Source organism: Magallana gigas, chromosome 7 (assembly GCF_963853765.1).
Source record: "Magallana gigas chromosome 7, xbMagGiga1.1, whole genome shotgun sequence".
Classification (NCBI taxonomy): domain Eukaryota; kingdom Metazoa; phylum Mollusca; class Bivalvia; order Ostreida; family Ostreidae; genus Magallana; species Magallana gigas.
The window spans coordinates 30,446,877-30,461,420 of NC_088859.1; the positions used below are offsets into that span (position 1 = coordinate 30,446,877).

The window sequence follows — 14,544 nt, forward strand, 5'->3', positions numbered from 1 at the left end:
GCCCCTCAATTGCTTTGAAATCATTAAAATTCAGGTAGCGATTAAACTTTCTTTGGATCCGGCATGATCAGAAATGGTTTACCATATGTCATCATTTCTTAAAGGGACTTGGACACGATTTAAGCTCAAATTTTTAGAAGTTTATTTTTTCATATTTAATGCCTAAAATTGTCAATTGTTTTTAATGCTTTGTCAAAATTTGAAAGTCAAATATTGAGTTACATGCGAGTTACAGAGGTAAAAATTCCGGTCGCACTAAAAAGCGCCCGGGAGCGCCCGGGATTATATTTTAGCGCCCGGGAGCGCCCGAGAAGCAAAAATAGGCGCCCGGGATCCTAGATTCTTCTAAGATTGGTCTTAAAATTTTTTATTGTTAATATCTATGCATACACTAGAATAAAAATCCGGGGAATTTTAATAATGCAGCAAACAAGAAAGACAACTCTAAATTGAAAAATCGCGTGTCAATCCAATTATTTACCTGACAGGTAGCGGTATCACAGCTGAGTCCGTTAGTTACCTGTGGTGCAGACTAGCAGGGTACAGGATAAAGAAGTACACAAAGCTGTCATATAACATCCCCTCTCCATCGTCTCATATAGCATGTCACGATATTTCAAAAATTACCTGTCAACCTTGTTAGTTAAAAAATTGTCAAATTTATCCCCATCGTCTATGTACAAGGATATGTTGTCAGTTTGTTAATTCTCGAATTTTTTTTCATAAATAATCAAGTCTGCAAACACAAAATCATTTCCTATTTGCAAATCATACGATCAATTACTTTATCAAATTATTGACAACAGAATGCCTGCTCTAAAAAGACGTAAAATTAAGGCTTCTTCAAAAGCCACTTTATTTTGTCCGTGCGGAATATGCAGGAAAAATTGCCAGAAAGCTTGCATTTGTTGCGACATTTGCAACGTTTGGTATCATCCTCATTGCGAGAGTTTGAACCTGCAAGAATTTGAGATGTTTAAAATTTCAAATTCCCTTGTTGTAGATATTTATATTAAAATATTTACATCTACCAAGTATGATTCACTCTATTTCTTACGGAAACTTATAGTTAATTCATAGCTCTATAGAAACAGCCAGACTGAAATCTACAAGCCCCATTTATCGATTGGTCGAAATCTACAGCGGCTGAAACTGACAAGAAAATGACAGGACAGATATCGACACGTCCTGTTTATCGATTGGTCCAAACCTATAGCGACCTAGGAAAAATCACGGACTGCACGAAATAACCATGACGATGTCAGACTCAAAGTCTGACAGAAGACGATTTGGCTGTTTCTTTTAGCTAACTTACTTACGTACATTAACAGTAATTTAGTGAATTTTACTTACTTTTCCTAATCAATTTATCAATTAGCTTAAAGAAAATGTTAATATAAACAATAAAATGCTTTCTTTGATGATTCATTCGGGTTATGAAGGTAGTGATCATTGCAGAAAAAATTTACATAACCCGCGTTACATAACCCGCTAACGCGGGTTATGTATTTTTTCTGCAATGTCACTACCTTCATATCCCGAATGAATCACCAAAGAAAGCATTTTATTGTTTAAATAACGCAACTTATTACAAACTCCATTTATTGTATATAACGCGGGTTATGTATTTTTTCTGCAATGTCACTACCTTCATATCCCGAATGAATCACCAAAGAAAGCATTTTATTGTTTAAATAACGCAACTTATTACAAACTCCATTTATTGTATATAATGAAATGTTTGTAAATAAATGTATTCACATTAAAATAACGCAACTTACTACAAATTCAATGAAGTTTGTACATAGTATGTCTAATAAACATTTTTTTCAAGTTAAGTGTTTTTTAATTTTTTTTTCAATGATTAAGTTAATTATATAAAACATAACGATTTTTTTTTTCAATTTATATAATAGCAAGCCTTATTTTTTCCTAATTTTTCATAGATCAACGTTTTATTCTCTATTTTTTAGTCCTAATTTTTAAATCATCTTTATTTCTTTAAAATTATTTGGTTTTATTTTAATTTTTGTAAAATTATATTTTTTTAACTGGTATTTAGAAAATATTTTATTAATCCAACGCAATCTTTGGCTTTAATATTTTTTACTATTTTTTATTCAAAATTATGGCTCTTAACGAGGCGGCCTCCACGTGGCAAGAGCTGGGCAACGGTATATAAATTAAAATCTTGTTTTAAAAAATGTAAACAGATACCGGAAAACAACCTCATCACTCGATTAAAATTGTTTGTAACGTTTTTTATTCATGTAAAATTTCCATGAGACATTGGGGTATTTCTGCTAGCCGTGTATATGTAGTGAGTGATTTGTTTGTCAACAAAAGCGTGTGTATGTGTATTACGTAATCACTGAGGAGCTGCCGGGTACTAGCAGCTCTGGCGGAGCTGCCCCCGTTATGTAGAATGCTGGAGAAAACGTACCCAGGAGAAAACGTACCCAGGAGAAAACGTACCCAATTTCTATGGTACGTTTTCTCCAAGAGAAAACGTACCCTATGAAAATCATAAATAATAGTTTTCATAATTATTCTAAATTCTAAATATATCATTAATAAATTATTTAGGCAATAATTTGTTACACACGTACACGAACATACGCTAACATCGCCCGGGCAGTTTATTAAGTCGGCAATTAATTATCCATAAACAAACCGTTAAATAATTAGTTTTTATTGCAATCTATAATTTGGAGAACTAAAAGATGAGTATCTTAAGAAGTCGATAGCGCGTTTTTTTTTGGAAAATTTATAAAACAAAGTTGAAAATATTTAGCTCAAATCAAGTCCAAGTCTTTTGAATATTTGTTTGATTTATATATATAAATGGTTTAAAATATATATAATTTATGAATTACAACACATTGAACAGTTCATTCAGAAGAACATCATGCACACTTTTTCAAAAATGTTATCATTTGATATTTTCATGCTGTATGCATTTTACTTTCGACGCCACTGACCATTGCTGACATGTATAATGTGTGGGTAGTGAATATTTCTACCTCCTGCGCGGGGCATGGGGAGGTAATACATAATATTACATAACAATAACTGCACAGGCATTAAATTGATTATCACTATAATTAAAAGGCAATCAGGGGATCTCGCACAAAGATACTCAAATAGGTAAGGCTAACGGTAAATGGAAAACTTAGAAGTAAGCTGATAACACTTTATGACAGGTCATTGATTTGTACTAAAATAAAAGTTGCTACAATTATAATAAAGATATAATTCATAAAATAAATATATTTTAATCTATTTCTATATATTTATGCATTGAAATATGCATCTGAAAATTATTTAGTATGTCCAAACCCTTTAAAAATATAACACATTAAATTCAATCACTATTAAATTCATACATTTCTGTATATTCATTATGTAAAATAGTATACATGTAAAAGTAATAAAAACTATTGAGTAGTATATTTATGATTTTCATAAGGTACGTTTTCTCTTGGAGAAAACGTACCCGGGTACGTTTTCTCCTGGAGAAAACGTACCCTAGAAATTGGGTACGTTTTCTCCTAGGTACGTTTTCTCCTGATACCGTTATGTATATATATGGGTGAAAGCGTGAGTGAGAAGAGATGAGAGAGATGTACAGGTAGAGTTCTAGTTCGAGAGGCAGGATTAGAAAGTGACCTATGTTTGTGTAAATTGTTAATATGTAAGAAAACGGAATAAATTTGTTAATAGATAATTGGACTTTTATTTACGCTACCAAAGAAGGAAATTAGAGGTGAATTAAAATGGATTAATTTAAAGAGAATAGTGGAGAAATAAGACCGCACGCTCGGTCGCGCTACATATATTTTCATACTGGAATTATCGTTCTTCTTTCGCTCACTCGGTTACATAATGTAAGCAAATGTGAAATATTAGTAATTTCTTAACATATTTCTATTAAACTAAGATAAATAATCTCCCGGGCGCCTATTTTTGCTCCTCGGGCGCTCCCGGGCGCTATTTTATTATCCCGGGCGCTCCCGGGCGCTTTTTAGTGAGACCCAAAAATTCTTTATGTGTTATATTGATATAAGTTTCAATCGAATGTTACTCTTTGTTGTTGATAAAATTATCTATGAGCACAATGAATGAGTTTATCTTGTTTCCACAAGTTATTTTGTCAAAGAAATTGTAATTCCTTTACTTTACATTATTTGTAAACAAATATAAGACTCGAGCTTTGTTTACATAACAACGATTTCTTTCCTCCGTATCTTGCTTGTAACATTGTGTAACATGACTTCTAACATTCAAAGGGTAAATCGTTCAAAATATACAAGAAAATTATTTTATACATACAAATCAAAATTGAAATTATCATCTGAAATCGTGCGTAAGTCCCTTTAAAAGACATATCATTTAATTACAAACACAACTGTTTGAATGCGAATATTTTAAGATTGACTTATCTGAAAATGTTTACTTCCGGTAAAACGAAGTTGGACGTTCTTAAACATTGTATTTTTTGAATGGTTCTCTGATAAACAAAACTCCTCATATAGTAAAAATAGTTCTAGAACAGAGTTTCCATTAGTGTTTATATGTATTTATTTACTCTACATATCGGAAAAGAAAGTATAGGAATTGATTTCAGAGGAAATTCGAAATCGTGTATTATCTACCACTTTGAAGCACCCTGTATCAAGTTGTTGGTGCTAGAAATGGCGGAAATGAATAATGATGGTAAAGTTTGGCTTCCTAATCATTAAAGTAAACTAAAGAGATATTTGCAAGTCTTGCGTGCAACAAAGTCTATGAAGTATAAATTCAGCAATAAGTTTGCCTTATATAGTAAAATGATTTTTTAAATGATCTGTTTTTATACAAAATATTATGTAAAACTATATTAATACTTTATTTGATTGGAGAAAATGAACGTTGCTTTTTAATATTAAGCCTTAAGATCTGTCATAATTAAAAGTAAGAGGATTATTTTTTATTTATCAATATTCTATAGCCTCAAAAAAGAAAGCCCGTACATTTGATTTTATGGAAATGTTTAAGGAGGCAAAGCAAACAGCCCTGGAACGCAGTCAAGGTATATAGTAAAGTCTAATAGTTTTATCTTTTACACACTTTTTTTAAAATGCTGATAATTTTTTCGTAAACTAGCAGAATGTGATTTTATACTTGATTAATAGTTTAATAACAATATAATGTTCACAGGTAAATTTGAAGATGATAAGAACAGTGCCATTGCCACGGAAGGTGATGTCATAGGCCCCTCTCCTTCTGTTTCACAAAAATCCTCAAAGACTGGAGATGATTTGGGACCTTCAAAACCTCAAAAGTCTAATGAAGTGGAAAGTGATGATGAGGAGGATATGATAGGACCTCCTCTTCCGCCTGGATTGACTAAAGGCTCAAAAACATCAGAAGAGGAGGTTGAGATAGGACCCCCTTTACCCCCAAGTACATCAGCATCAAAAGGTTCAGATGATGAAGATGATGAAGAGGACGAACCAGAGGAGGTATGTATAGTTACAAGGTTGATTAAATTTCGTATGCATGTCTGAATGAAAATGTTGAAAAATCTATTTATTTTTTTGTTCATTTTTTAAGAATTAAATCTAGTGAAGGTAATAAAAAGCCTTCACAATAATTATTGTGTCATGGTTATTTTTCAGAGCTTAGATAAGAAAATTCCTTCTTCTCACGAGATATCTCTAGATCACGGCTCCAAAGCAGTAAGAAGAAGATTAGTTATTCTTTGTAAAGCTCTATTAATCTATGGTGTGAACCAAATGGTTGTGACTATTAAAAAAAGGATGCTTATGGCATTTTTATCAAAACAGGAATAACATCACGGACAATTGATGTTGCATATGTAAAACATAACGTCACAGTTTTTCTGTTGAATTAAATTAATGAAAAAAAACTTTACCTAGAAATGGCGTATAGGGCCATCCTTAAAAAAATGTGTGATTGGAATTGTCGCCTGAAGGTTTCTAGACTCGGAGGGAGGGAGGGGATTTTTTTTTTCAAACTTGAAGTTTAGCATATTAAAAACAGGTAAAAAATAAAAAGTTCCATGTAAAAAAATGTCTTCATTTTTTGCTAATAAAATATTATTAGTGGGGGGGGGGGGGGGGGGGTCAATGAGGCGGGAGGCAATTCTAAACCAACCATAATTTTATTTTGGCCAAGCCATAAAATTGTAGATTTCATATTTTTAGATTTTTTGAATTTGATTATGTAAATCAAAATGTGCAAAAATATCATGAGCACTCTTTTCTCATGGGGGCAATCAAATAACAAACATACATTTACTAGTATTTATAGTGAAAATGAGCGCACCATTTCATTCAGTATTAGATATTTTTCATTTAAGTTTTTTTGCACTTCACTGTACATGTATTGAGAAACAAAGGCTATAACCAGTTTAAGTACAATATCAATTTATAATGTAGGTATCTGCATTAGCCTTGGATCCCGCAGGGGCACGGCTTGTCACAGGAGGGCATGATTTCATTGTCAAATTCTGGGATTTTGCTGGAATGGATCAGAGTTTACAGTCATTTAGAAACATTAAACCATGTGAAAGGTACCGAGTATCTGTCCTCTTGTAACGAAAATAAGATATTCACAAGAGAAAAAAATGTTTTTATGATATTTCATATGCAGTTTAGACTAATGCATGTTGCTTAAGAATAATATTTAAAGGAATTTTTTCTTTCATTAGCCACCATTTGAACCAACTGCAGTATAGTGCTACAGGTGAAATGATACTGATAGTGGCAGCTAATTCACGGGCCAAAGTAGTGGACCGTGATGGTTTTGAAAAGCTAGAATGTGCCAAGGGAGACCCGTATATTGTGGACATGGCTAGTACAAAAGTAAGCAAAAGATTGTTTTAAAATTTTCATTGATTTTAAAAAGGTACCGATATTCATTTTGCCACGATTAGTCAGAAAGCATTTGTCAATTTTTTAATCACTCTTTCGGCACTCCCCTGTAGATTTTTTGGTGAACTTAAGACAGAATAAAAATATTCATGTATATTTCGCATACATGTACACTTTAGGAATATTGTCAGAGGGGTATCAAGTTGAAAGCTGAGTCATTATATGAGAATTACAGTATATCCTATTTTTATAAGGCAGGCTGCACTGATGACATTCAAAGTTAGTTTCAAGCCATGTCCAGTTTATTAAATTAATTGTTACCGGTAATTTACTGTATTAGGGACATACAGCCATGTTAAATGGAGGAAGCTGGAATCCCAAAGTCCGAGAAGAGTTCATGACCTGTTCTAATGATGGGTAGGTATTCCACACAGATTAAATATGACAGCCAATCAATTTTAAGAGGAATGATTTTTCCCTTCTGAATTAAGGTATATCTGCTAAAAAAATATCCCTTTTCATTTAGGTGATTCAATGTACCATACTTTATTTATGAATATGTTAGTGAGATGCATGTAATGTTATGGTAAAGCATATGTTTATCATGAGTATATTTAGTCCAAAGCTTGATTATTCACCTGTGATTAACAAAAATCCTAACAGGATGCAGAGAAATTGTTTGACTGTACAGAGTACAAATGCGCTAAGTAATACGCTTGAATAAACTGTAGTAGTTTTCTCATAAATTTTAAACATTCTGGTATAACTTTTCTCCTTAAAGGTCATTTGTTTTAATTTCAATTATAACTATTTAAAAATATTTCAAAATGCGAATACTCAAATGCATATATTTTTATAATCATTGTAGCACAGTGAGACTGTGGGACGTTAATGCCGAGGGGAAAAAGCACAAAAACTGCATCAAGCCTAAATCTCAGCAGGGGAGGAAACTCGTCCCCACTGCCTGTGCCTACAGTAATGATGGCCGCTGGGTGGCAGCTGCTTGTCAGGACGGCTCAATCCAAATGTGGGATCATAACAAAAACTTTGTAAGATTGCTTTGTTCTACATATAACATAATTTGTGTGAGACATGCAAAAGAAAGGGCTAAAATATTATTTAAAAAACCATATTTAATATCTGCATGTGTCTTAAACTGTATCTTCAAAAGTAAGAAACAAGATGTCATGTAGAGTACTTATATACTGGATGGTAATAATAACTTTATATTTACAGGTGAATGTGGCTATGATTAATAGAGGATGTCACATGAATGGCACGGACACTTCCTGTTTATGCTTCTCTTATGACGGACAATGCCTTGCATCAAGAGGAGGTCAGATTCATTTCAAACTGCAGAACTATAGAATTAAATGGAAAAAGGCTGAATTAAGTCATTCTAAGCAGATAACAGATCTATCATTTCCATAGTACAAATAGTAAAGGCAATACAGATTAAATTATTGATCCCTGTAAGGCTGTTAACAATTTTTCCTCCTGGGCTTTCCTTATCAAATTTTGACCAGTTTCCAGATCTGACTGTCTGTAATCTATTGGAACCACTGTACCATATTCAACCAAACTTGCTACAAAGCATTTTTTGGTAAAGGGTTTTCAAATACATGTATGTCCAAATGAAGGGTCACTTTTAAGGTCATCATCATATTTCTACCATAAATTGAATATAAGCTACGTGTATGCTTTTGTAACTTGTTGGGCTCCTGTTTTCTTCAAACATTTCTGTATGCTTTATAAATCTAATGGATTTCTCAAAAGCAAGTATACTTACAGGTGATGATACACTAAAATTGTGGGATATGAGAAATTTCAAGAAACCCCTGAAGGTGCGAGAAAACCTTATCAGTTATTACACCGTGTAAGTAACTTTTCTTTAAAGACTGTTCTGTTTAAAACTGGGTATGAGCTTAACAAACCATTATTATAAGAAACACAAGCTCACATTACAAATATGTTCATACATGTGTATATCTGTTTTATATGTGTTACAGAACTGACTGCATCTTTAGTCCTAATGACAGAATGGTGCTAACAGGAACCTCTGTGAAAAAAGAAGGTGATGGGAAACTTCTCTTCCTGGATAGGGAGTCATTAGACACAGTGTCAGAAATCACAGTGGCTGAATCAGTAAGTCCTCTGCAATCTGTAAAAGGAAAACTGCAAATATCTGAATAATTTAAAGTTTTTTTTTTACTGAAAATAAAAAGCAGATAATATTACAAGTGTAGTGCACATGTCTAATTTTTGGATTGTTTCCCTTGTAATGTCTTGACAGAGTGTGGTGCGATGTATATGGCATCCGAAACTGAACCAGATTGTGATTGGTTGTAGTGACGGCAAGGCTCGATTGTTTTATGATCCAGAAAAAAGCCACAGGTAACGTCACAGCGCTATCATTTTGCATCGCATTCGCATTTTATAACTCAGTCTAATTAAAATAAGACTTGTAAAATCGCAGCTCTACAATGTGTTATACATTTTGCTTATTGTTTAGGAGCAAGTCAGATTTTGATTAGATGTTTATAACTAAATGTATACAGGATTTTATTGACTAATGCGTGCAAAATGACCTCTTTAGGGGAGCCATGCTCTGTATGGTTAAACAGCCCAGAAAATCTAAACAGGTGCTTGCTCTGGCATCTCAGCAGATCATCACACGTAAGTTTCTTACCATAATACAAATGTAAACAGCAGCTTTATTTTATTTTCTTCTTCCAAAACCAAAGTCTTGGGAGTCTTACAATAAAAATAAAATCCCATTATGTCATTACAGCTTATGCCCTACCAATGTTCAAAGAAACTAAGTCTACAAGTACCAAGAAATTTGAGGAGAAGGTCAGGAAGGATCCTATAAGATCAAAGAGGCCAGATTTACCCATGACTGGGCCAGGTATGAATACAAGACCTAATTCTTAGTGTAATGCTGATAAAAAAAACTTTTTATAACACAGTTGTAATAAAACATATCTATTCAGGTGAGGGTGGACGACTGGGAGTGAAGGGGGCTACCCTGGCTCAGTATGTGGCCCAGAGCCTGGTCAAAAGAAAACCCGACAAGTATGAAAATGATCCCAGGGCCGCTATCCTAAGACACGCCAAGGAAGCAGCAGAAAACCCTTTCTGGATTGACCCTGCTTACAAGAAGTAAGTTGATAAATGGCTCCAATTATGCCATTATGATCTTATCAAAGAAACAAAAACAACTTGCAGCTATACAGATGTTTATGCATGTACGGTAGTCAGAACGGATTTCGGATACTGTGTAGTTTACTGGATCACGCACAGCTTTATCTTGATTATTTTAGGACACAACCACTAAAACTCTTCCAAGAAGAAGAGAAAGAAGAAGAGGAAGATAATGATGAACCAGTGTGGAAGAAACAAAAAATATGATTATAATTTTATCACATATCTCGAGATAGTGGCCGCTGGTCGGTCACTAACAGCAGTGGTTTTCCTCCCTGTTGGGGGAAGAGAGACAAGGTCATTTATCAGCCAGTTGAGCGATTAGTCAACATTATGCAGTCCTTGTTTGGAGCAGGTTGTATCAGACAGTTGATATGTAAACAAGTGATGCTGAGCCAAATTTGAACCTTTTTGATGAAATCTAATCAGAATTGTCATCATGTTGTATACTGTATACATGCTAGGTATTTTATTAAACAATGAATTGCAAATAAAGAAAATACTGGTATCATATTTTATTCTCTTGTAAAAAGACACTATAGTATCTATAGGTTACTGCGAACCCTGTGCAGCTGTAATTTTTTTGTATAATATCAGGATTCAAGCCAAAATGCTGCAGTCTAAGACACCCTCCCCCTAACCCAACAAAAGAATCAGTAACTTTTGAAATCTGTGAATTATTTAAAGTTGGTCACATTTCTAATGATCAAACATAATTATATGTGTAAATTTTGCATTTCATGGTACAATTACAGTTTACCGTAGAAAGTCAATTTGTAAAAGAATCAAATTACACTTACAGTATACATTCATTTAATGGTAATCATTATTGATGGTCTATATAAATATTGCACATTTACTGCCCTGTTTTTCTGCTATCATTACACCTGAATCATTAACATTAAAAGTGTTCTGTTGCACATTTTAATATCTTCTAACATATTACAGTACAAGTAAAATTAAGACTAAATACACATTTACATGTATTTTAGCATCAATTCTGCAAACATTCTTTGGAAATAACAATTATTTAACAATACATAATTGTATATCTGAATAACAATTTACTTCAATCTATACATTTTGAGCACAACTGTGTTCAACAATTTGATGATGACAAACCAAATAAGACATACCTGTCTTTTGACATTCATTGATTAAAACCAAGGTAAATATATAACAATTATGAGAAAAACAAGTGATATAATTGTCAAGATCCAAATAGGGGAAATGTTATGAGATTTGTCTTGTGCAAAATTTTCCACAATGTCACAAAGCTGTTCAGTAAATTGTTTGAATGAGAATTTTTGGATCACTCTCTGTTTACCTGCTTCTCCCAACTTTTTATACAAATTTTCATCCTCCACAAATTTGCTCATAGCCTCAGAAAATTTATCTGGTGCCGGATCACACAAGTATCCAGTGGCGCCATCAGCAACTGTCTCCAGAGGTCCCCCACTATTAGCAGCTATAACTGGACACTGCAGGTACATGGCCTCAATGGGAACAATCCCGAAATGTTCATTCTCAGGTGTGTACAACAAGCAGGTGGCGCTTGACAATAAGGATCGCTTCTGTGCATCAGAGAAGGACCTCAGAAAAGTCACATGATCTGTGAGGCTCAGTTGGTCCACAAGGTCCTTTAACTCTTTGTAATACTCTCTGTTTTCTGTCACTCTCTCGTCATACCCACCAGCAATTATGAGGTGAACCTTGGAAGTCCCATGTTTTTCCACCAATAGTTCTGGAAATTGGAATTCATTTTGCAGTTATTGTGTATTTGTTTAATACTTAACATTTCAAACACTTTAATAAAGAAAATGTTCAATAATAACTTCATAAGCTTACCAAAAGCCATTACGGCAAGAGAAATGTTCTTCTTCCTTTCATATCTATTGATGGAAAGGAATAAGAATGGTTTTTGTGGAAGCTTTTCTACAAACTCCTTGTCAACTGCTTTGTTTAAAGCGTCAAAATCAGGAATGGGATATAATACAGCAGGTTGTACATGGCCTAGTGACTTGAAAGTTTCTTTGAATATTCCAGCTGAAATCGTAAATGTATTAATAGTTAGGGTTGAAAATACAGTAAAGAATAATCTTGATAAATGTATAGCTGTCAATATTTTACCTGTAAAATGACTATTAACCAGAACTTTGTGGGCCATTCCAGTTGTGTACTCCTCGAGTTTATCAATAGGTTTTCTGTAAAGTGTCTTGAGAAAACTTTTTCTTGTTGTTAGTAGCATATCCGGAAAATGGCAATAAAATAATACCCTTGCAGATGAAAGTAACAGCACTGGTATGCATGCTGAGATCTGGTCACAGAAAACAACATCGTGTTGCATAGAGGGAGATACTACTACATAGAATGCAGCATAGATCATTCGTATATAAGCACACAGTGCATAAAATCTACCAAAGACTTTACGTGGCAACCAGTCTCCAACACATGTCACTTTTAATGTTCCATCTTTTGTCTCCTGAAAGCAGTGAGAAGGGTCGTGGTGAGCAGTTACAAACTGCACTTCATGGTTCTTAGATTTCAATGCCAGAGCGGCATCAATGACTGCCCTCTCGGCGCCCCCGATTCCTAGGTCAGGGTGAAGAAACAATACACGAACCATGCCTATAGATCTACAACGAGACAATTACGATGTCAAACAGTATGAGTGTAAGTAGAAATACCTATGGCTTTTATCTTCTTTTTCTTAAATGTCTGCGGTTGAACTTTCCCATTGCACGGTTTCTCCATGCATTGATTATTGATAATAAATGATTGTTGACGTATACCTCAACTTTTATTACACCAGTTGGCACTATGAGACTATCCGTAATTTCCAACACGTAGTATTCGCTAAAATGAAAGTAATGTTTTTTCCTCCTGACACAGAAGAGCACGCTAAATAGAGTAGTGCGCCCTTACCATGCTTACGGTACCTTAGCATTGACCATGTTTACGTAACAGAAATAATCAACAGACTATATCAATAATTTTGTAAAAAAGTATCAATATCACTTAAGCAATTAAGTAAAATTATATATATTTGCTACTGATCCAGGATCTTTCATGCGGATTCATGATGTTCTACTACTTCCGAGACCAGCCCCAACCTTTTTTTCAGACAACGATATTTAAAAAAACAAACAAACAAATAAAACACACACAAAAAATCAACCCTTAACTATATTCCCACCCCTTGGCAAAATCCTTGCACATGATTTTTTTTCTTTGGATGGGTAGCTTGCACGGATCCATGATTTTTTTTTTCCGATGAGGGGGGTTCCAAGGAACATCTATGTCGCCGGGGGGGGGGGGGGGGGGGGGTTTATGATATATATGATGTCAAAACAATTGCCTGTCTGTTTCCCCCTGCATTTTTAAGGGGTTGGTGGGGGGGAGGGGGGGGGGTCAGAGAATGGTATTGAAATCGGGGTTTTTTTTCTTCCGAAAAGGGCGCGGTGTTTGGGATATGGACCTCGCCCCGCCACAAAAAAAGGAAAAAAGAAAAAAGTAATATCTATGCTGTAGTGGGTCGTTTTAAACAAATCATGATCATTTATTTACCGTTATTTTTTTTATATAGTTTTGAAATAGAAATATATGTTGTGTATATGGCCTAAAAGAGGAGAGTCAACTCCCGGTGGGTCTTAATCGATGAAGGGATTGGAGGGGGCACCTATGATACATTTCTTCAAATTAGCAAAATGATAGAGATATTCACTTTGATGTTTATGAATGGAGACGTGTTTTTGTGGGTCGTTGTGATCAACGATCGAGATAGTCTCAAAACTACAAGTTCATATGGTGTCCGGATCGTGCCATTTGGTAAATGCTCAACAGTGCTTTGGGAAAAGCCAAATATACGCCGCCGCGCGGTCACACATCAAGACGTCACGCTAAAAAGATATCTTTTTATGATACGTTGTCGCGCTAACGAAAGTTAACAGAACATGCCATTGCGCTAACACGTTGTCTCGCTGACATTACTTCGCACAACATTCCTTTGCGCTAACACAACTTTGCATAACACAACATCATGCTAATGTAACTTTGCACAATGAATGAGCCGTCGCGTAAACGCAACTTCATATACCGGGAACTGGCTATCACGCTGTCACACAATCCGCCGTCACACTTACACATATATACACACTACACGCCGTCACACAAATTAAAACACCATCGCGCTAACACATCGACATTGTGACAGCGCGACTGCGCGATGGTATAATTTGCGAAGGTGCAAGTGGGCTCTTCTGATCATCTGTTGTCTGTCTGTTTGTTCTTTCGTCCGACTTTTTGTAGAAAGAAATAGCACGTTTATTTCAGTTTCTCTCAATACACAAAGTTTGTGAGAATACACTACTTGTTAACATACTTTTCACTTGGAACCATTTGTTCAAATTGAACTAAACTTGGTACAAAGCTTCCTCATAGGAAGGGAATTCTAAATTGTTAA

At 34.5% G+C, this 14,544-nt stretch overlaps 2 protein-coding genes across 2 annotated transcripts; one reads left to right on the forward strand and one right to left on the reverse strand.

The window, feature by feature from the left end:
* Nucleotides 1–4,452: 4,452 nt before the first annotated feature.
* Nucleotides 4,453–10,590, forward strand: LOC105336632 (WD repeat-containing protein 70). Its single transcript, XM_011441023.4, has 16 exons — nt 4,453–4,716; nt 4,991–5,071; nt 5,200–5,504; nt 5,661–5,720; nt 6,444–6,577; nt 6,716–6,869; nt 7,219–7,295; nt 7,747–7,927; nt 8,115–8,214; nt 8,670–8,754; nt 8,888–9,023; nt 9,172–9,272; nt 9,475–9,554; nt 9,670–9,786; nt 9,872–10,040; nt 10,202–10,590. Exons 1-16 carry the CDS (start codon nt 4,575–4,577, stop codon nt 10,287–10,289), a joined length of 2,010 nt encoding a protein of 669 aa, XP_011439325.3. The 5' UTR covers nt 4,453–4,574; the 3' UTR covers nt 10,290–10,590.
* A 402-nt stretch (nt 10,591–10,992) lies between these two features.
* LOC105336633 (alpha-1,3/1,6-mannosyltransferase ALG2) lies at nt 10,993–12,995 on the reverse strand. The gene is made up of 4 exons (XM_011441024.4): nt 12,875–12,995; nt 12,213–12,718; nt 11,931–12,128; nt 10,993–11,826 (listed from the first exon to the last, which is right to left on the reverse strand). Exons 2-4 carry the CDS (start codon nt 12,706–12,708, stop codon nt 11,240–11,242), a joined length of 1,281 nt encoding a protein of 426 aa, XP_011439326.3. The 5' UTR covers nt 12,709–12,718; nt 12,875–12,995; the 3' UTR covers nt 10,993–11,239.
* Nucleotides 12,996–14,544: the final 1,549 nt, after the last annotated feature.

Coding starts and splice junctions, on each gene's coding strand:
- LOC105336632 (XM_011441023.4), top strand. CDS start 4,575: ATGTATTTATTTACTCTACATATCGGAAAAGAAAGTATAGGAATTGAT. Junction 7,296..7,746: donor ATGACCTGTTCTAATGATGG/GTAGGTATTCCA, acceptor TAATCATTGTAG/CACAGTGAGACTGTGGGACG. Junction 10,041..10,201: donor ATTGACCCTGCTTACAAGAA/GTAAGTTGATAA, acceptor TGATTATTTTAG/GACACAACCACTAAAACTCT.
- LOC105336633 (XM_011441024.4), bottom strand. CDS start 12,708: ATGGTTCGTGTATTGTTTCTTCACCCTGACCTAGGAATCGGGGGCGCC. Junction 12,129..12,212: donor GGTTAATAGTCATTTTACAG/GTAAAATATTGA, acceptor TTACGATTTCAG/CTGGAATATTCAAAGAAACT. Junction 11,827..11,930: donor TCTTGCCGTAATGGCTTTTG/GTAAGCTTATGA, acceptor TCCAATTTCCAG/AACTATTGGTGGAAAAACAT.